The sequence below is a fragment of the Staurois parvus genome, unplaced genomic scaffold (genome assembly GCF_062004578.1).
Source record: "Staurois parvus isolate SC_StPar_1 unplaced genomic scaffold, SC_StPar_1.0 ptg000013l, whole genome shotgun sequence".
NCBI classification, from domain to species: Eukaryota; Metazoa; Chordata; class Amphibia; order Anura; family Ranidae; genus Staurois; species Staurois parvus.
The window spans coordinates 6,260,932-6,282,293 of record NW_028317809.1 but is presented as its reverse complement, the minus strand read 5'-3'; the positions used below and the strand labels follow the sequence as shown (position 1 = coordinate 6,282,293).

The 21,362-nt window shown below is 41.0% G+C and overlaps 1 protein-coding gene across 2 annotated transcripts in view; it reads right to left on the bottom strand.

Moving 5' to 3' along the window:
- The window catches only part of BMP2K (BMP2 inducible kinase), a 231,130-nt gene that overhangs the window by 110,738 nt on the left and 99,030 nt on the right, over window positions 1–21,362 (bottom strand). For both annotated transcript variants that reach the window (XM_089675396.1, XM_089675406.1), the window contains exon 3: window positions 6,393–6,498. In XM_089675396.1, coding sequence (XP_089531522.1) covers window positions 6,393–6,498 — 106 coding nt within the window. The remainder of the gene's footprint in view (window positions 1–6,392; window positions 6,499–21,362) is intronic.

Below are 21,362 nucleotides of genomic sequence, written 5' to 3'. Positions count from 1 at the left end.
TCGCAGACCCTAAACAGCCATCAACATGGAGACCAGGTGCGTTTCGGGAGGTAGAGCGCCCCCACCCCAAAGCACCCCCCCATGTTAAGGGCATGTAGCCTGAAGGGCTTGGTATGGATGGAGGAGGGGGGAACCCCATGCCATTTTTGTATTATTTTTTAATTGCCGTCAATTTTTTTTTTTTTACATTCAGCTGTCAGTGGGGAACCCCGTTGACAGCTAATGACTCATAGGTTGTTAAGGACTCGGCGGCCACCCATTCCTTAACAGCCCAGGACAATACTGACAGATACCAGTACATACCGCATGCCTGGACCACTATTTAATTACCGCATGCATTTAATTATTTACTTTTGTGAACTGACTTAAAGGTACTTTTATGTGGTATTTACTGAGTGGTTTTTCCATTTTCGGTAAATACCGCATACTAGCAATAGTGAATTGACACTTTCAGTATGGCATGCGATGTGTGGTCATGTGACTGACTTAACTCTTGCGATAAGCTTTAGTGAATTGTGCCCAGAATGTCACATTATAGAGGTCTGGAATGAAATGAAATTGATTGAAAGGAAAACTGCCATCAGGCCCAAGACCCTCCTGCAAAAGGGAAAGGGCAGATAACTCCCAGACCGGAGAACCAAAATCTGAGATCCAAGAATCTGAAGCTTCTCCAATAGATGAAAGACTCTGACCTAAGTTGTGTCCAGGACTAGACCCAGATACTGATTCCAGCAACAATTTCTAAGGGAGTAGAATCAAACTTAGCGGCTCCAACATCTCAACTGTCAAGACCACATTGTCCAAGAGAGCCTCTATTGACTGTTCCCTAGTAGTTCATCCTGAAATGGGGATTCCAAAAGAGCACAGTATGCATAATACTAGGCCAGCACATTGGTAAACACCAAAGGTGGAGACAAGAGGCTAAAAGGTAAGGCCCCAAATTGGTGATGTAGACTCCCATAGAAAAGCAAAGGAAATTCAGATGCACTGGGAAAAAAATGGGAAAATGTAGGTATGCAGCCTCTATGTCCATAGAAGCCAGAAAGCCTCCCTGGTGCTGGGGTGGAAAAGACAGACCTTCTTGACTCTCTTGGAAATTTCTGGAATGAAATGAAGACATACAGAGTAATCCTAGATGAGGTGAATGCTCCAATTGGGTATAGAAACAGTAAACAGGTTAGAAAAACTACAACTGTGGAACACAGGAACTGCAAAAATAACACCTAGTTACAGAAGACCCAAAAAGGCTACATGGAGATCTGTTTATCTATATGGTGACACAGGAAGGAGAGGAGTACACCAAGAAGTGAAACTTCATTTTGTAGTCCTGGAGAAATGAAAATGACTTTTCTTAATTACAGAAGGAGAAAAAATACAGTTTGATCTTATCGGAGTTGCAGAGATGGAAACAGAAAAAAATGGTCTCAGCTCTGAACTGGTATCTTGGTACAGACACCCCAGATATAGTGATCTGACCTGAATAGCAGAGACCTGTACACTGGAACACAGATAAGTAGTCACTGCAGACAGGAACGGTCAGCAGAGAAAACATTAGTGTAGATAGCAACCTGGGAACCAGCCCTGCTTGACCAGAAAGCTGTACTTTAAGCTTTTCATATCTGGGCTAAATTAATTTTTTGTAGATACTTCCAGAAATTCAGAACTGTTGCAGCATGAACACCAGTCAAAAACATGGGAAAACCTACACCTATTGGCTGACTGGAGAGACTTCTAGGGCTTAATTTATCTATTATGAATCTACCAGCACTTGTTGGCTAATTGAAGAGATTTCCAGGAGTTAACTTATCTGGTATGAATCTAACATCAGATCTTTATAACAGAAACGTCTTTGAAAGCAAGATATTGAGAAAACACATCCCTTCCCCTTAGGATACTAGCAGAAAACTGAGGCATGATGGTTGTGGATGGAGTTATCCTGTGCAGGCCAACAAATTATTTGTTGCCCATGCCTAGTTCTCTTGCAGGTGGCAGTATAACTAGACTGTTCATGTTTCCCTCAGTGGACAAAAAAAGAAAGAGAAGATTTGCTATTTTTATTATACAGGATTTATATAGCGCCAACAGTTTGCTCAGCGCTTTACAAAATAAAGGGAGATAATACAGTTCAATACAAGAGGGTTAGAAAGGCCCTGATCCTTTTTCGGGAACATCTACAAGCATTGCTGGTGCCTGAGCAGTACCCTGAACGTTTTACCTTTTGTGTTTAATTCTTCCTAAAGAAAAACAGAACTGCACGTCTTGATATGTGGTCGATTCTATGCACTCTCACACCTACAGCCTTCATAGCGGTATATCTGCAATGTAGACCTAAAGCACCACTGCCTTGGATTGCTAGTCTCAAGTGATTTAAAGTGAGATTTGGTGATGTCATTGCTATGTTGCTCACTGTTCTTGATGGAGACAATATCAGTAGTGGAGAGAAAAATCAACTGTATGATGAACACATGCAATACTAGTGATTATTTCTTTGCCCTATGCCTGCCTTTTCTTTTTTTTTTCTTTTAAAGGCATATCTTCCAGAGATAAGTTCCTCTTCAAAAACAATAGAATGGTTTTTTGATTTCACATTTCTTGAATGCAAAATATTTCTATTTGACTGTTTAGCAGGGAGCTGTAACAAGTGTGGGTATGATAATCACATACCCAACAGAGAAAAATATGAAATAAAATTTCTATTTGTTCTCTATTTAACAAGTTTTACATCAAAGAAAGACCTGGTAAAACATTGACATTTTAGAAACTGGCCTTTAGAATTCAATAAACTATGGTAATAGCATGCAAACTGCTAAATGTTGAACACTTCTGGGTTTTGTGATATAAATTAAATATAGAATTTGGCAAAACTATATATACTGTAGTTCCTAACTTTGAAAAAAAATCATGGTAAAAAGTGATGAATACAAACTTCAACTAAAATACCAAATACAGTTGTGCTCAAAAGTTTGCATACCCTGGCACAAATTGTGAAATTTTGGCATTGATATTGAAAATATGACTGATCATGCCAAAAAATGCTCTTTTATTAAAGTATGATCATATGAAGCCATTTATTATCAAATAGTTGTTTGGCTCCTTTTTAAATCATAATCACAGAAATCACCCAAATGGCCATGATCAAAAGTTTACATACCCTGGAATGTTTGGCATTGGTACAGACACACAAGGTGACACACACGGGTTAAAATGCCAATTAGAGGTTAATGTCGCACATCTGTGGCTTTTTAAATTGCAATTAGTGTCAGTGTATAAATAGTCAATGAGTTTGCTAGCTCTTACGTGGAAGCACTGACTAGGCTAGATACTGAGCCATGGGGATCAGAAAAGAACTATCAAATGTCCTTCGTAACAAGGTAATGGAACTTTATAAAGATGGAAAAAGACATGAAAAGATGTCCAAAGCCTTGAATATGCCAATCAGTACTGTTAAATCACCTATTAAGAAGTGGAAAGTTTGGGGATCTCATGATACCAAGCCAAGGTCAGGTAGATAAAGAAAGATTGCAGCCATAACTGACAGAATAATTGTCTGGGATTGTCCGGGATTCAAAGAAAAACACACAGGCAACCTCAAAAGAAATACAGGCTGCTCTGGAAAAAGATGGTGAGGTTGTTTTTGAGCACAATACGGTGATACTTAAACAAAAAAGAGCTGCATGGTCGAGGTGCCAGAAAGAAGCTTTTACTGCACCAATGCCAAAAAAAGCCCAGTTACAGTATGCCTGACAACACCTTGACATGCCTAACCAGGCCTTTTTGTGTCATTGATGCAGTAAAGGCTTCTTTCTGGCACCTCGACCAAGCAGCTCATTTTTGTTAAAGTGTCATCATATTGTGCTCCTTCAAAACAACTACACTGTCTTTTTCCAGAGCAGCCTGTATTTTTCTTGTGGTTACGTATGGGTTTCCCTTTGTATCCCGAAAAATTCTTCAGGCAGCTGTGGCTGCAATCTTTCTTGGTCTACCTGTACTTGGCTTGGTATCAAGAGGTCCCTGATTTTTTTACTTCTTAGTGGAAGTGATAACTGGCATATTCAAGGCTTTGGACATCTTTTTATGTCCTTTTCCATCTTTATAAAGTTCCATTACCTTTTCGATATCAATGCCAAAATTTCACAATTGCTACCAGGGTATGCAAACTTTTGAGCACAACTGTAAGTAAATATTATCCTTGGTTCTCACATTTATAAAACATTTCCAAATAAATGCAACAGTCATACAATCCACCAGAGAACCAGGTAAAGGAAACATGCTGTGATATTTTCATGCAAGCTACAATACTGACAGTTAATAAAAACTATGTTGCATTTACAGTAATCAGTCACAAGCTTTTCCCAGATGCCTGGCAGAAACAGCTCATATGATTATATAAGGGAAATGTTCCTTATATTTGACTATAACTTACTGTTATTACAAATGACTTTTCCATTTCAATCTGAAGTTAGTCATAATACAAAAAACGGTTGAAATTAGCTTGGCTGCACATGTATCTTCCATGTTACCCAATTACCCCCCCTATTTTTTTGAGATTCTCTTACCGTAGGTTAGATCGATTGTACCATCACTAACAGGCTCCTATAAATCTTCTACAGTTACAATTGATCTGACATTTGCTTATTGTTCTACCTCATCCTAATATATGTTTCCTAAGTGTATTACGTACTGACTGCTTCTATACCATATATATGGTATAGAAGCAGTCAGTACGTAATACACTTAGGAAACATATATTAGGATGAGGTAGAACAATAAACAAATGACCAATCAATTGTAACTGTGTATGTATATATATATATATATATATATATATATATATACATACATATATATATATATATACATACATATATACATACATATACATACATACACACATACACTATATATATATATTTATATACACACACACATACTTACTAACATATACACACACACACACATATACACAACTTTTTGAATAAACATTTCTTTGACTACAAAAACTGTCAAAAATTGTAGTCTTGCGTTTATAGATTGCTCCTGCATTAAAGCTGAATTTTTTTTATTTTTTACAGCACAAAGCACATTAAGTATGTATAATGGTATGTATCACCCCATTATCTGATCACTTACAAGTGAAAATCAACACTGCAACGTCTCCTTCACAACCACTAAATACCATCCTGAATGTCTGTTTTCCAGCGATGTGAAGGTTAACAGCAGCTACTGCTGCTAAGAAAAGTCGGGCTACTAGCCTGCCCCCTCCTGCCCTTTTCGCCATTCACAAAAACTGATATTGCAATTATCACACAACGCATAACATTCTGTGAATGGAGGAGCAATTAAATGACAGGGATCACCTGCGCTCATATACAGGAAACAATGCACTGTGAAAGTGTAGTAATATAAGCAATATAAAAAGGCAAAGATAGCAGAAGGGGCGGAGAAGACAGAGCAACTTTTCTCAGTAGCAGAGTTAACCTTCATACCACTGGAAGACAGAAATTCAGGGTGGTATCTAGCAACTGCGAAGGAGACAATGCAGCAAAGATTTAACAAGGAACAGCCACCTGCAGATTAAATAATACATAATCATACTTGGCCAATGTGTTTTGTGCTGTATCCCAAAAAAGTATACTAAACTTTAGCATTAAGCTTCCAATATTTCTGCAAGGCTGCAGAGCTTGAGGTTTAGTACCGCTATCCAAAGCAATGCTCTGCACTTGGGAGTTTCATTTCTGTTGACATGCTAGCAAGGAATACCAAGCTTCTAATAGATACCAGAAGAAAAATGTTTATATTTGCAGCAGTGGTCTTAAGGGATTATGCTAGGTAGATACACCAATCGATGGCATCAACTCTACAGCACAAAACAATGTGAGTAGAATAATAAAGTTATTTGAAACCCTTGCAATGTATACAGTTGATTTCAATTTCTTTTCAACCTAAAGAGGAACTAAATTGCAAACTGTGGGAGTGAGCGCTCACCACTTATGCATAGCATTCTTGCACATTATAGTATACTTAAGATGGCCATACATTATACAATCCTATTGTACAATTTTCCTTTAGATTTACCTAAACCATATGATATGAGGTCAAACCTAAACAACATTCAATTTGTATCCAATCAGACAGGCCTTTGCACTACGTAGTTGAAGAATCTAAAGGAGATTGTACAAAAATTGCACAAGAAAATTGTATAATGTATGACAAGCTTTACTTTTTAGCATGCCTTCTTCCAGTGGTCAAAGGTAGAAGCAGCAGTTGCAGTCCCATCCAGGGCTGCTTTTTCTGAGTCCCATGACACTCCTGTCCAGCCATTGGATCACAACTGACAGAGATATATATTTTAACTATATATATATTCATACAATAGTTAAAAAAAAAATTACCTCTACAATATTCCATTAGGATAAGGATCTCCCAGACATTATCATTGGTAGAATTAATGGCACAGTCTATATATCCAACGATATTTTTATGTCCTGATAGTTCTTTCTGAAAAAAAAAAAGGAAAGAGAACCCACATTATTTATAAATGTAAGTAAAGGTATGTCATTTGTTATCAGGAGTACTCTGGATTTGGGGATTTCAGGACCAGTTATACCAAGGTAAAATAGAGAAATATGCCTAAAAGAAATTAAAGTGGACCTAAAGTCAAAAACTGACTGATCCCTATCGTTGCTACTCTCATGGAGTAGTGCCTAGCACAGCACTTGTCCTTGGCCATAGCTGGAAAGCAGAAGTAGCAATGTGGCAGTTTGTTTTTAATGACAGTGGCGAGAGGGACCAGCAGACAAAGAAAAAGTCTGCTTTAGGCTACTTTCACACAGAGGAGTTTTTAAAGCGTTTTAACGTTAAAAAAAGCATCTGAAAAGCTCAAGAAAAACGCTTCCCTATGTATGTGAATGTATATGGTATGTATGGTTTCACAGAGGCGTTGGCGCTTGTGGTGCGGTGTAAAAACTCTTGCTTGCAGCATCTTTGGAGCATATATGGTGAGTTAAAAAAAAAAAAAAAACAGCCCAAAAACATTTCTTCCCATTGAAATAAATGAATAATGGCTGAACAGCGCCTCTGAGAACCATTTTTAAGTCACATGTCCTTTAAAACCGCTTAGAAGGCGCGGTACAAATGCATATGAGTTTTGCGGCGGATCAGTGTTAAAGTAACCTTAAAGTATTCCTACATAAATGTTGAAGAATCTCCTCCAATAAAGAGAAGTATTTAAACACTTGTATTACTCCTGAATTACTTATCCCAGCAAGACTGTTCACATAGCAAGAGTATAGGGCCACTTTGATATACAAATATTCCTTTTGAAAAGAAAAGAAAAAAAGGTTACTATAAAAAAAGAATAGGGGGTACAAAGGAGTAATTATTAGCAATTTCATAGTATAACTATAATGTAGAATAGAGCCAGGATTCCCACCCACTGAAAATATATACATAGGCCGCAGCAATATTATAAATATTTGTTGAACTTGCCAATAAAGTCCACCCAGGGGCGGACTGACAACTCATGGGGCCCCCGGGCAATAGGCGATCATGGGGTCCCTGTGTCCTTGCCCAAACTCAAAAAAGCCTATGAAAAAGGTACCAGGGGCATCTCATTGGGCCCCCTACTGACCCCGGGCCCTCAGGCAGTGCCCTAGGGGATCATGGGACCCCTGTGTCCTTGCCCAAACTCAAAAAAGCCTATGAAAAAGGTACCAGGGGCATCTCATGGGGCACCCTACTGACCCCGGGCCCTCGGGCAGTGCCCGAGTTTCCAAATGGTCAGTCCGCCCCTGAGTCCACCTAATGCAGCTGTGATGATGTGGCATTGATGGTGCACTGCTCCCGATTTCACAGCAGAGTTGGCAATCTCATGTAGGCTGTGTCTGCTTGCACTACATTGGACAGGATGATGTTACAGGGGTTGTGGCTGTCAGCATTGTCACTGGTGATTGACAAACATGCAGCTCGTCAGTCACCACCTGACCACACCCAGTCCTGCCCACTGCTTTCTGGATTGGCATAACTGCTTCTGTTGCTTAAACCCTCCCACTGTGAGCTGCAGTGTCTGGAAAGGGAAGCATGTGAGACATAAATTAAGTTTTTGATTACTTTATGAGGCTTGTGCATCATACAGTAACTGGATTTGATACTTGCTTACAATGTCTTAAAGGGAACCTTTAGTTGAACTTTACATTTTTTTTTGTGAGTAACCCAAGACAGCTAACTGGGTTATCAGTAGTGATGCACCGATACATCGAAAATAGGCATATTAGCGGTTTGCCAATTAAAAAAAAAAAAAAAAAGTGCTGCTAATGCAATGCAAAATTGCCTCCTATTGAGTCCAATGCAAAATTGCTCCCTATAGACTTCAATGCAAACTTGCGTCCCACTGATTTCAATGCAAAATCGCATGCCACTGACTCCAATGTTTAAACACCCCATATTGACTTCAAATGCTAAATCGCGTCCTATTGACTCCAATGCAAAAACACCCCTATTGACGTCAATCAGAAACGCCTCTATTTTATTTTTTTCTGTCCAATTTTTGTGTGTTACTTTCAAAAAAAGCTATTTTACGTTATCGGATTGTATTTTTTAAGCTCACATTCATTTAAATTCATGATATTAATTAAAAAGTCGAATGTAATACATTTATACATAAAAAATATTTTTATAAAAAAAATGTTTATTTCAGTTTCGGTTTCAGTCCAGAATTTTAATTTCGGTGCACCATTAGTTATCAGAGATGCAAGGAAAACAATGCAGCTGTACAACCTCTCATTTGCTTAGGCCGGACATACATGGGTCGAAATTCGAAGATTTTTTGTCCAAAAGTTGGAACTAAGAATAATCGACCGATTTTCGCTCTATTAGTTGGTCAATGGCACCGGCCGATTTTTGTGGTTCCTCCCCTTTTCATTGATTGGTAAAATTTGCATGTTGCAAAATTTGTGAAAAATGACAGATTTTCTACTCAATGATGGTCAAATCGCACGATCATTTTTCTGAAAAGAATATGCGCATGAGCCGTGCACCTGGAAGGAACAGAAGTTTCGCCTGTTATATGTGGTGAACTTTATGACTTGGTCGGCCGATTTTCGAAATCATTGATGGCACCATCAGATTACCGAGCGAATGACGTTTTCAATTTTCAGATGAAAAATCGTTTGGTATTCAAACCATGTATGGCCTGCATTAGTCTGGTGTCTGCCTTTATTCTTTGTAGCAGTGTCAGTGATAGTATTCAAATGCCCTGGAAATTATTTGGACATTCTCAGCATTTACTAATAATGCCCTCTCCTACATCTCTAAAGAGAAAAGAAAATAGTTTTGTTTTTTTTAATTAGTTCATCATAATGAAATGTCACCATCTTAGTAAAAAAAACGTGGTGGGTTCAGAGATGTCAGCAATAAGTACATCTTTTCCTGCCCAAGAACTTTAATAGTCAATTTATATACATTTTTGGAATCTAATATCTGCAATTTGGATGTACAATAGTTAACACAAACTTTGTGAAACTTGCTTTATGATGTTGTAAGAATCATGATAAAAACACCAAGCCACAAAAAAAGAAAGAAAAAAAAAAAAAGACAGAAAATCAGAACACATTCTTCTCCAGTGACATCAGGCGCTAGGCAAATAGTTTTGATTTCAGCCTCTAGCAAATGTACTGTTACTTGTGTTTTGCTTGATTTTCACAAGAGCGGTAGGCAGAAACAGCATTTCAGTAAAACACATACAGGTCAGACTGATGAATGCAATAACCTCTAATAACTAAACACAATCCAACATTGTAACTGAAGTTTAGTAACTGAAATTAAACATTGATCGGAAATAAAATTCGAATCCGGTCTTTAAGCAGCACCGTGACTTGTCGTTCAAAAGACCCTGTTCAACCCACCTCCCCTCTCGCATAGGGCCACTGTCCATATCTGTCTTAGGACTGTTTTTGTCCCATAAACACTTTTTTTCTTTTGCCCCAGTACATAATTTGGTAGTAAATCTCTAATTGGATAAAATTGACACCACTGACTCCCTGCATAAGTCCTCATGCACACTGGACGTTTTTACAGCTGCTGTTTTTGGCTTTTGATGGGTTTTTTTCTACACCCAGTAAACCCCCCAGCATGCTATCCTATGTGTCCATGCACACACAGACTGTAATCAACGATTTTTAGCGGGGACGTTTTTTGGCTGGAATAAAAACCCAGGACTAGTGGGCCTCTAGGAGTTTTTTAGCTGAATAAAGCGGCAAAATGCGTTAAAACGCTGTTTTTGGACTGTTTTTGACCAAACAAAATATTTTGTTTGGTAAAAAAAAACGCTAAAAATCCAAACGCAGAAAAATGCGGGAAAACGCAGCTAATCCTGGCAAAACGCTGGTGAATGCTAATGCACTAATGCTAAAAAAAACTTGCGTTTTTAAAGTGACTTTACACAGTTAAGGTTACCAGCATTATCAAAACATCCACTGTGCATGAGGGCTAAGAATGCCCACAAGCTATAGTTTTGTTAAAAAGCAACTTAAGGCAACAAATAAGACCCAGCAGTGACCTTCAAATGCTGTACAGCGGATATTACAATTAGTTCAGAAAATCCACATCAAATTACCCCAGATTCAACTGGCTTTTTATTGTGCCCTTGGCTGACTATATTATTTAGTCTCATACAGCTCTCTTCTTTAGAGCTGAACTTTACGCAGATATAAAAACACAAAATTATGCAGCTCTGCATTTATTAATACATTTCTAAAGTAGCTGAATTTTATTTGGTACAGCAAAGCTCAGACTGGAAGAGAGAGAGGCATAAGCTGGACCGCTGTAACTTCAATAAATGCATAATTAGAATGTGCGTGATGAGAATTAGAATCCCGGCTGAACTCCACATAAACAGCTTAATATAAACAAGGAAATACATGGATAACAGTTGTTTTACTTACAAAAAGATCTTCATTTCATTCCATCTAGTCCTGAGTTTTATATAGCACTGACAGTAGGGCCAAAACCGTGACCGGTCTTTTCTCTCCTACTGTGAGTAGCACAGATAAATCAGCTAAAGCCAGGCATAGACAGTTCGAAATCCCCGCTGAACCAGCTGAGATTTGAACCATGTATGAGCAAGGCTGAATGTACCCAAATTGATTGATCGACCAACTTGGATACAACCAGCCTGTCAGATTTTACGTGTAATTTTTGCTAGCAGCTATTATAGCCACTAGCAGTAATCACCGAGAGAACACAATGGCTCTGCTGGTGGGATTCTCCCATCGACACTGACTGTGTTGACTGGAGAAACCCATGGCTACAGGAAAGAAAATCACTCCATCTATGGCTGACTTTACTGCCTCCAGCTTGTGAATGGGCAATAAAGACACAACAGCGGTACAGGGTTGAGCCATTCCTCCTTTTACTCTGCTCCTTCCTCCTGTCAGAAAGTTTCTTGTCGGCTCATATGTACCCCAGCACACCTGTCTGGTCACGAATGCTGAACCAGTCTAAGCTCTGCTGCACAAAGGATTGCAGATAGCTTACTACCAAGTCTAAGGCTAGGTTCATACCTATGCAGTTTGTGTTTGATTTGCTTCTGCAGTGCGTTTTGCATTTTTGCACATGCATTTTTGCGGTTTCTTTCTTGTTGCTAGGCAGATTTAAACTCATCAAAAACACATTACATGCTTTTCTGCAGCATTTCCATTGAAGTCTATAGAACCAAAAACAAAACTTCTTGAGTTCAAAAAAGTCCCTGACCCTTTCCAAAAAACGCACCAGGTGAAAACGCGGTGATGTGAACGTGTCCCATAGAAAATCATGTTAAATGGACTGTAGTGCATTTCTGCAAAACGCAAAATCCTGCAAAAAACGCTTAGGGTAAAACAGGTGAACTGGTTGAATGTAAAAACACATTTTTATGTCTGGCTTGGGTTCAGCTGTGAGCTACCCATATATAAAATGTGACCATCGCTTAGGTGAGATTCGGTTGAGGAACTAGCCCACTGTTGCTTTCTACTGTCGCTGTCTCCCAACCCCCTCTCTTCTCTCTCTTCTCCTCTTTTGCTTACCTTTCCGCTGGCTTTTTTCTTCCCCCCCCCCCCCTTTTTTCTCTTTCTTTTTTTTTTAGTTTACATTTTTGGATGTATGGAGTTCTCTCATATTGTTTCAGACATCTCTCCTGGGGATACCCCCCTGATACTTTATTATGTTATACCTCCATAATATAGGATATTGATCCTTTCCTCCGTCAGTTTTACTGCATCATTTTCTTCCATCCATATAGATGATAACCTCACCTGTGATGTTTTGGGTTTTTTTTATCTACTTGTACATGCTCTTTATACTTCTCATGCTAGGTCTGTTAAATTTATGCAAAATAATAAAGACAAATTTGTCTTTAAAATGTGACCATGTACTGACCTGGCCAATAACAGGTGGATTAAGAAAGGACTGCATGTCTATAGTTTGTCTGAGACCTCTGCATACCCCCCCCCCCAAAAAAAAAAAACCCTATATCAAGTTTTGATTGTTGTCTGGGACTCATTGGGACTCTTCTCCATTTATACTGGTGTCCATTGTCACAGAGATAACAAGTACTGGGAAATGCAAACTTTACAGTTATCCGCAGAAAACTAAAGGGGGATCTTCTGATGGAGTCACTTGTCTAAGAAGAGAATTCCCCTCACTTTCCTCCAAGGTAAATTTCCCCAATGGTACACAGCACAAAAATAACCTGGCTATGCATATACTTTAATCATCTTTAAGGGATAGCTAGTAGTAGTCAGTCGCATTTAACTGGACTGTATACATAATGTTGAAGATATTTCACTCTATTTGAATCTGACTTAATAATACCAGCTACTGTATACCATAACCTGGATATATGAGAACCTTCAAAAAAATATAAAAGGGAGGCCCAATTTCTGTATGATTGCCTGTCCTATGCCTTTATTTAGCCGTAAGAATATTATATCTTGGGGGACGTTTTAATTGCATTTACTTTTGGGGTCAGTTTTGTCAGTTCTGACATCCAATGTGCGTTCCTAAAAAGGAACCCCGCAGTTAACGTTTCCACATCTTAAAGAGATCATTACTGGATAATCCAAAAATACCCTTTATAATTATGTAAACAAAAAAACACAAAAAAAGCCTTCAGAACCTGAGCACATCCTAAAATCAATTGAGCCAAAATACACTGCATATAATATTATTGGTCATCATTAGAGACAAAAACACACAGCTGATTACACAACTCATACCAAATGAGTTTTTATCCTGTTCTGCTTCTTATCAATGATTCCCACATAGCTAAGAAAATAACTTGTTTTTTTTTGGGTTTAGATTTTCGGCCTCCTGGGTAAACAGCTGGATAATCATACAAAGAAGATAAGTCTAAATTAATCAACAGGATTGAGGCCAACAAGTGACATACAAACCTTTAAAGCTGAAACAGGATTGCCGTATGCCTGGCTGTGATGTCTAGTAGGGGTAAGTAAATCACAAGGCTGGCTGAACAGAATTATAAGCCCCTGGCAGGTCAAACGGTTCACATAGGTACTTCAACTAAATATTTAGAAGTTTACCTGGAGGTTCTCTTTACAATATACAGTAGTTGTTTACAAAATATTGTTGATCTTATAGAACAAAATAGTAATAAAAATATTAGAATAATATCACCCTCTCCCATAACGCCTGAGACTTCAGCGTTTCCTTGCCAAGTTTCCTACTCTGTCTTCAGCTATGACCAATAACCAAATCAAGCAAAAAGTTCCACTCCTCCTACAAAATAAACTTATTATTCTAGCTATCAATTTGGTTAATGCAGGGGAAGCATCTAGGTCAGGGGTGTCAAACTCAAATTCATTGTGGGCTGCATCAGCATTATGGTCACCCTCAAAGGGCTGGTTGGATCTGTAAGACTAGATGTCCGGAGCACCCCACTCCCTCTTACATCACAGTGCACCCCCCTTACCTTCTGCCGCCAGGAAGTAGCTGGAGGCAGAGCTGGGAAACAGTGCAGGGTCTGGAAGAGGAATAGAGGAGGGCTGGAGTCAGCTGATGAAGTCTGCTGAATGCTGTGACCAGGGTAGGCAGAGACGAAGGGGTGCTGTGGCTTCACCCCCCTTACCTGCTGCCACCAGGAAGTAGCTGGAGGCAGAGCTGGGAAACAGTGCAGGGTCTGGAGGAGGACCAGAGGAGGGCTGGAGTCAGCTGATGAAGTCTGCTGAATGCTGTGACCAGAGTAGGCAGAGACGAGGGGGTGCTGTGGCTGCACAGAGAGGTGCAGGATCTGTAGGACGAGTTATTCCCTCTCTCTGCTGCCAACTGCTAAGACCAGAGGTGGGGGGGTTGCAGAGATCAGCCTCTCGCAGGTGCATGGAGAAGCGCAGGATTTGGTGGAGAGTTCTGACCTCTTCTCTTCTGCTGACTGCTGAGACAAAGTGAAGATGGGGTGGGGGGGTTACAGCTCCAGGGGAGGTCTGAGGGCCACATGAAACGTCCTGGAGGGCCGGATCTGGCCCGTGTCTGACACCAGAGGTCTCTCAACCAATGTCTACGGTACCAAACTGAACTTACACTTTGCCCTCCCCAGTCCAATATACTTCCCTTTCACTGTCACTTTGTTCAGTCCGAGAGTGAAAGAAAAGTCCAGTGTAAGCTACGAGCCACTAGAGTCAGCTTGGGCTATGGACTATTTGCATGACAAGAGATGGTTCACCCAGAGCTGTCACATGCGTCTTAATACTCAGAAGTACCAGGTATTCCCTTGCATTTCATTTTGGGTGTACTATGCTTTAAAGTGTTACTAAGCCCAGGACCCTGCATCCACTATATCTGGTCTCCCACAGTATGCAGAACATGGAAATGCAATTATTTTAGTAAATATAAACTGCTAAATATCTTTTCTCATCAACAGTTAGAGCAGTCTTGTGACTTCTATCAGTGTCCAGCCCAGCACTAGCTAAAGCTTGTAGGAGGAGTTTTTTTTCTGCTCTAGAAGGATGGAAATCCCCTGACCTCTGTCTGGACAGTGCTGATTGGCCCTGTGCTGATCACATGCACTCTCCTAAGAAAGAAAAAACCTCTCTAGCAATATGCACCAAACTGAGCATGTGCATGCCTACAGTTCAGTCTGGAGATAAGTGGTGGTCACTTGAAAAAGGGGAGGAACAGGGAAAAAAAGGATCAAACAGCCTTTTTACACAATGCGGAAGATTAACCCTTTAGGTTCCACACGGAGTATAACAAGCATGTTTTACTGCATATACAGACTGTTTTACTGTTGTGGGTTTAGTAACACTTCAAAGGAAGGAAAAAGGTGCTAAAAAAAACAACAGCAAACTACAAAAAACATACCTCTGGGCTTATGAGAACTGATATTTTATTGTTCCTCCAGCTCTCAATGCTTCAACAGATAACAGGAAATGTTAGCTTTCCGATATTACCTCCTGACACTAAGTACACGATTCTGTGTATTCACTCAGTGGCTATGGTGCACAGAGTTCTACAGCCCCCAAAGGACAGACACTAGATCTGTCCTCATTCTCCTTTCCACACTTAAATAGTAAAAAAGGCAGATCAGAATTGCCATCAGCAACAAGAAAAGTTCTTACTTTAAAATGATTTAATAAAGCCCAATGGATGTAGGTTTCAGCATCTAAAATAAACTTGTGTGTTCAGGAGCCCCTTCATAGAAAAATCTGGTGAACCAAACTATGTCAGCCATGGAGAGATGCAAACTTTGTGGTTAGGGTTTAAAGAGGAAGAAGAGATCAAAAGTGAAGCAGACTGAAATAGGGAATTTTTGTAAAACAAATAAACAGGATTTCCCAGACTATTATTACCATGCTGACAAAGATCAAATCATTTAATTTCTTACAAAAGCTATAGAGATTTCACAAGTTTCCCCTTACGGAGCAGCACTTAAAGAAACATTTCAACATGATAAAATCTAAAACGAGTTTATTCTTACATCAAAGTGATGACAATATAACAGTTTGCTTGCCAAGCAATCGAAAAATAAATTTTGCAAGCATACTACTGTATGGCTGAAATGCAACATAATATGGCCAGTCCATAAAAATGTGAATTGAGCATCAACATCTCTTAGCAATGCATACATTGAAATAAAAATAGCATACACCTATCATAGGGTCTGTGCAATACAGCATGCAAAGGACATTTTGCCACTGCAAGTCTATACCAGGTTTACAATGCATTATCAAATAATAAGCAAAAAGGTGTGATATGTTGCTAAGGGGTTAACAAGTAAATACAATAAACCAAAGCTGAATCAGGTAATGCCACTTTATTTTAATATACAATATACCATGCAAACATTAAAAGTAGATCTAAAGGCTCGAGGTACTATTTTACCTTCATGCATTATAGGCTTCCATGAAGAGATGAGTTTTCAGGGATCACCTAAAAGTAGGAGATAGCCAAACAGATAGGGGTAGGGAGTTCCAGAGGATGGAAGAGGCTCTGGAGAAGCCCTGGAGATGAGCGTGGGAGGAAGAGACAAGTGAGCTAGAGAGCCTGAGGTTTTGGGAGGAGCAGAGAGGACAGTTTGGGTTATATTTGGAGACAAGATTGGTGATGTAGCTCGTGGCAAAGTTGTAAATGGCTTTGTATGTTATTGTTAATGTTTTGAATTTTGTTCGATGGGCAATGGGAAGTCAGTGGAGGGATAGGCAGAGAGGGGTGGTGGGACACTGAACAGTTGGTAAGGTGGATGAGTCTGGCAGCAGCATTCATGATAGACAAAGAGGTAGGCCAATGAAGAGGGAGTTACAATAGTCAAGGAGGACCAGGATGAGGGGAGATATCCCCAGAGGTTAGGAGAAGGAGGGTTAGGAAAGTAAGATGGGAGTGGGATGTATATGTGGACTGAGTGCACATACTTCCCTTTCCTGGTGTTAGGGTCAGCAAGTGGGTTAAGTATTTGCAGGAGATGGTTAGAACAGTGGTAGGAAGAGGCTAGAAGTGAGGATGATATGTACAAGCTTTGGGGTGGAGAGGAGGGGTAAAGAAATGAGATTTTGAGAACAGAGGATACTAGCATGAAATGGAAGTGTAGAGGGGGCAGATTAAAGGGAGTAGGAATCAGACTTGTGAGAGCAGCTTTCCAGAGTGCTGGTTCATTTGCGGTCAGTCCAGAGTGGAGCAGAGTTCTTCTTAGTTAACTGCTGTGTTCAGCTGCTGAACACTCCTGCAGAAAGAATACTCACGCATGAGAAAATGCCCTAACTGTGCCCCCTGTCTATACAGTCATGGCCACAAATACTGGCACCCCTGTACTTCTGTCAGACAATGTACCACTTTTCCCAGAACATTGTTGCAATTACAAATGTTTGGCATTCTCCTGTTCACTTTTTTTGTGTCATACCAATATGAACAAAAGAAATAGAGAAACAAAAAGCCAAATCTGACACATTCCATGCAAAACCCCAAAAATGGATTGGACAAAATTATTGGCACCCTCTATTTAATATCTGATAGCACACCCCTTGGAAAAAATAACTCCTGCCTCAGACAGCCGCTCCCTACCCCTCCATAGCCCAGCACTCCAGGGAGCAGTCCCCGCTTTCTGCTCAGGGCAACTGTGAGGCTACAATCAGTGGTCATGTGATCGCTGAGTTCTCACACTTAGAGCCAGTGGGGGACAGATGCAGCATTGGACTAATGCTGTATCCACCTAGGTAAGTATAATTTGGGGAAAAAACTATTCCCATACTTCTCTTTTAACAGCCAATGTAAAGCTGGGTATACACACACACACCGAAAAAAAAAAAAACCACAAAAAAAACTTTGTATACCCTGCTCAGCACGCTGAGTGAGTAAATATAGTGAGTGTTGGCGACCAAAAAAATTAACTTAACTTGAACTGTATAATGTTTAGGGCTTTTGGGGTGCTCAGGAAATTGCTGTTTGCTAGCATCATAAGAATGAGAAAGTGCTTAGATTTACTTTAATGATCTCAAAATATCTGCAACCAAAAGCATAATAGACATAACAAATGTGTATCAGCACAAACTCCTGTCTTTGCATCAGTCAGCATTCTCAAAGATGTACAAATACAATGACTTTCATTTTAGACAGAACGTTTGAGTTCACATTATTATTGAGTTATAGTGGACCAACATATTTTATAGTCCAGTATATGGCGAGGACATGACTTTATATAGACATACCCAAAAGCATGTGCAAATCTAACTACTGTCCATCACACATCTAGACACCTCAGCTGTTCTTGGGGAATCACCCAGGTTTTGTTTTTCCCCATTTTGACAGTAGTATACATACATTGTCAGAAATACAGAACATAACAATTAGTGAAAGATATGAGTATCCGGCTTGTTACTCCTTCAATCACAAGCTATGCTTACATCTACGTACATGCAGTAATGGGTAATCTAGGTGTCTTATCACATGCTTTTTCCTGTGTTAGCACACTTTATTTACTTAGCTTTTACACACATTGATGTGTGTTTATATACTTATATACTTATATTTCCACTTACTGAAAAATCTTTTTTTTAAATTCCATTGAGAGATGCAGGAATATAGTAATGCTTAGCCTTTTGGTGTTATAATGCCACCTGAGGGTATTTGGGACACTGGGAAACAAAAATGCTTTTAGTCCGCCCAGGGGTGGACTGACAACTCGTGGGGCCCCCGGGCAATAGGGGATCATGGGGTCCCTGTGTCCTTGCCCAAACTCAAAAAAGCTTATGAAAAAGGTACCAGGGGCATCTCATGGGGCTCGCTACTGACCCCGGGCCCTCGGGCAGTGCCCGAGTTTCCAAATGGTCAGTCCGCCCCATATAACCCCATGCCTCAGTTTTGTGAGCAAGCACTGTATCAGACCAATAACAGAGAGGCAGGATCCGCGTCCCTCAATGGCCTTCAAGAAAATGATTTTACTTTAAGCACAAATGTTCTTTCTTGTCTACTTTCAGCCCCCTATGTGATGGCAATACAGTTAAGGAAAAAAGAAGTTTAAAAAAAATTAAAGGCACATTAAGCAATATACAGGTGCGCCTATGTATGAATGCCTGGACTATACATATTGGACATTGCTGTGTACGCAACAGTGAGGACAATAATTCTAGGGCCATTATTCAGTTAAAGTCATTCTAAAGGCTGAAGGTTTTTTACCTTCATGCAATGTATGCATGAAGGTAAAAAAGCCTTTGGTGGGCAGCTTCCTAGCAAGTCTCCCCTAATACTTACCCGAGCCCAATCCCTATCCAGTGATGTGCATGGGAGCAGAAGCTCTCCCGGGCCTCTCTCTTATGATTGGCCCAGACACTGGATCCTGCTGCTGTCAAAGGGAGGCGGCAAAGACAAATTCTGTGTCTCTCAGAAACACAGAGGCGGTTCCGGAACAGGCACGCACAAGTGCCCCCAGAGAAACCGCTTGCTCTGGCTGGAGGCACTCAGCAGGGGGGAGAGACCAAGAGTGCCAGATGGTGATCGAGAAGAGGGGCCCGGGTCTGATCTGTGCAAAACCATTACAGAGAGCAGGTAAGAGTGGCGTTTGTTTTTTTGGGGGTTTTTTTTTTTTTTGCTTGTTTTTTCTTCAAATCTGAGTTTTTACAAACACTAACTCTGAACTGATGACCTGTAAAGTCATGTAAAAACATTAGTTATGGCCATTTTTGGGTGATGTAGCTTCTCACCATTTCACAGGTGCGCACAATTTTAAGGCTTGATATGTTTGGTATCAATTTACACGACATAACCTTTTATATCTATTTAAGAAAAAAAAATGGGTAATATATTGTGTATTAAGGAGTGTGCTAAAATTACCGTATTTTCCGGCGTATAAGACGACTTTTCAACCCCTGAAAATCTTCTGAAAAGTCGGGGGTCGTCTTATACGCCGGTGCGAGCCGGTGTCAGGGCGGCACTCTTTCGAGGGGCGGCGCCGCCCCCCCCCCCCTCCTCCAACGGACACTAAGTACAGGGGTGGGCAGAGGGGCTGCTGTACCTTACCTGGCTCCGGTCCCACGACGATCCGGTCCAGGAAGCGCGGCTGCTCCTTCTTTCAGTTCGGCCGCTCGATGGTCACGCGGCCGCTCGGCTCCGCCTCACCGGTGATTGGGCGCCAGCACTGGAAAGGCACACAGGCGACCAATCACCGGCGAGGAGGCGGAGCCGAGCGGCCCCGTGAAAATCGAGCGGCCGAACTGGAAGAAGGAGCAGCCGCTCCTCTCCCCCACTGACACGAACGATGGGGCACTATTCCTCCTCCACACTGACACCAACGATGAGGCACTGTTCCTCCCCCACTGACACCAACGTTGAGGCACTGTTCCTCCCCCACCGACACCAACGATGAGGCACTGTTCCTCCCCCACTGACACCAACGATGAGGCACTGTTCCTCCCCCACTGATACCAATGATGGGGCACTATTCTCCCCACTGATACCAATGAAGGGGTACTATTCCTCCCACTGATACCAACGATGGGGCACTATTCTCCCCACTGATACCAATGATGGGGCACTAATTCTCCTCCCCACTGACACCAACGATGGGGCACTATTCCTCCTCCCCACTGACTCCAATGATGGGGCACTATTCTCCCCACTGACACCAATGATGGGGCACTATTCTCCCCACTGATACCAATGATGGGGCGCAATTCCTCCCACTGACACCAATGATGGGGCGCAATTCCTCCCACTGACACCAATGATGGGGCGCAATTCCTGCCACTGACACCAATGATGGGGCGCAATTCCTGCCACTGATACCAATGATGGGGCGCAATTCCTCCCACTGACACCAATGATGGGGCGCAATTCCTGCCACTGATACCAATGATGGGGCGCTATTCCTCCCACTGACACCAATGATGGGGTGCTATTCCTCCCACTGACACCAATGATGGGGTGCTATTCCTCCCACTGATACCAATGATGGGCAGCTATTCCTCCCACTGACACCAATGATGGAGCACTATTCCTCCCACTGACACCAATGATGGGACACTATTCCTCCCACTGACACTAATGATGGGACACTATTCCTCCCACTGACACCAATGATGGGGAACGATTCTTCCCACTGACACCAATGATGGGGCACTATTCCTCATCATTGGTATCAGTGGGAGGAATAGTGCCCCATCATTGGAGTCAGTGGATGAAATAGTGCCCCATCATTGGTGTCAGTGGGAGGAATAGCACCCCATCATTGGAATACCATACTGAAATACCATACCATATTGAAATCAAATCTGATGTTTTTCCATTTTTATTTAGTGTGCGTTGGAAGAGGGGTAGTCTTATACAGCGAGTATAGCTCAAACCCTATATTTTAACAGGAAAAGTAGGGGGTCGTCTTATACGCCGGAAAA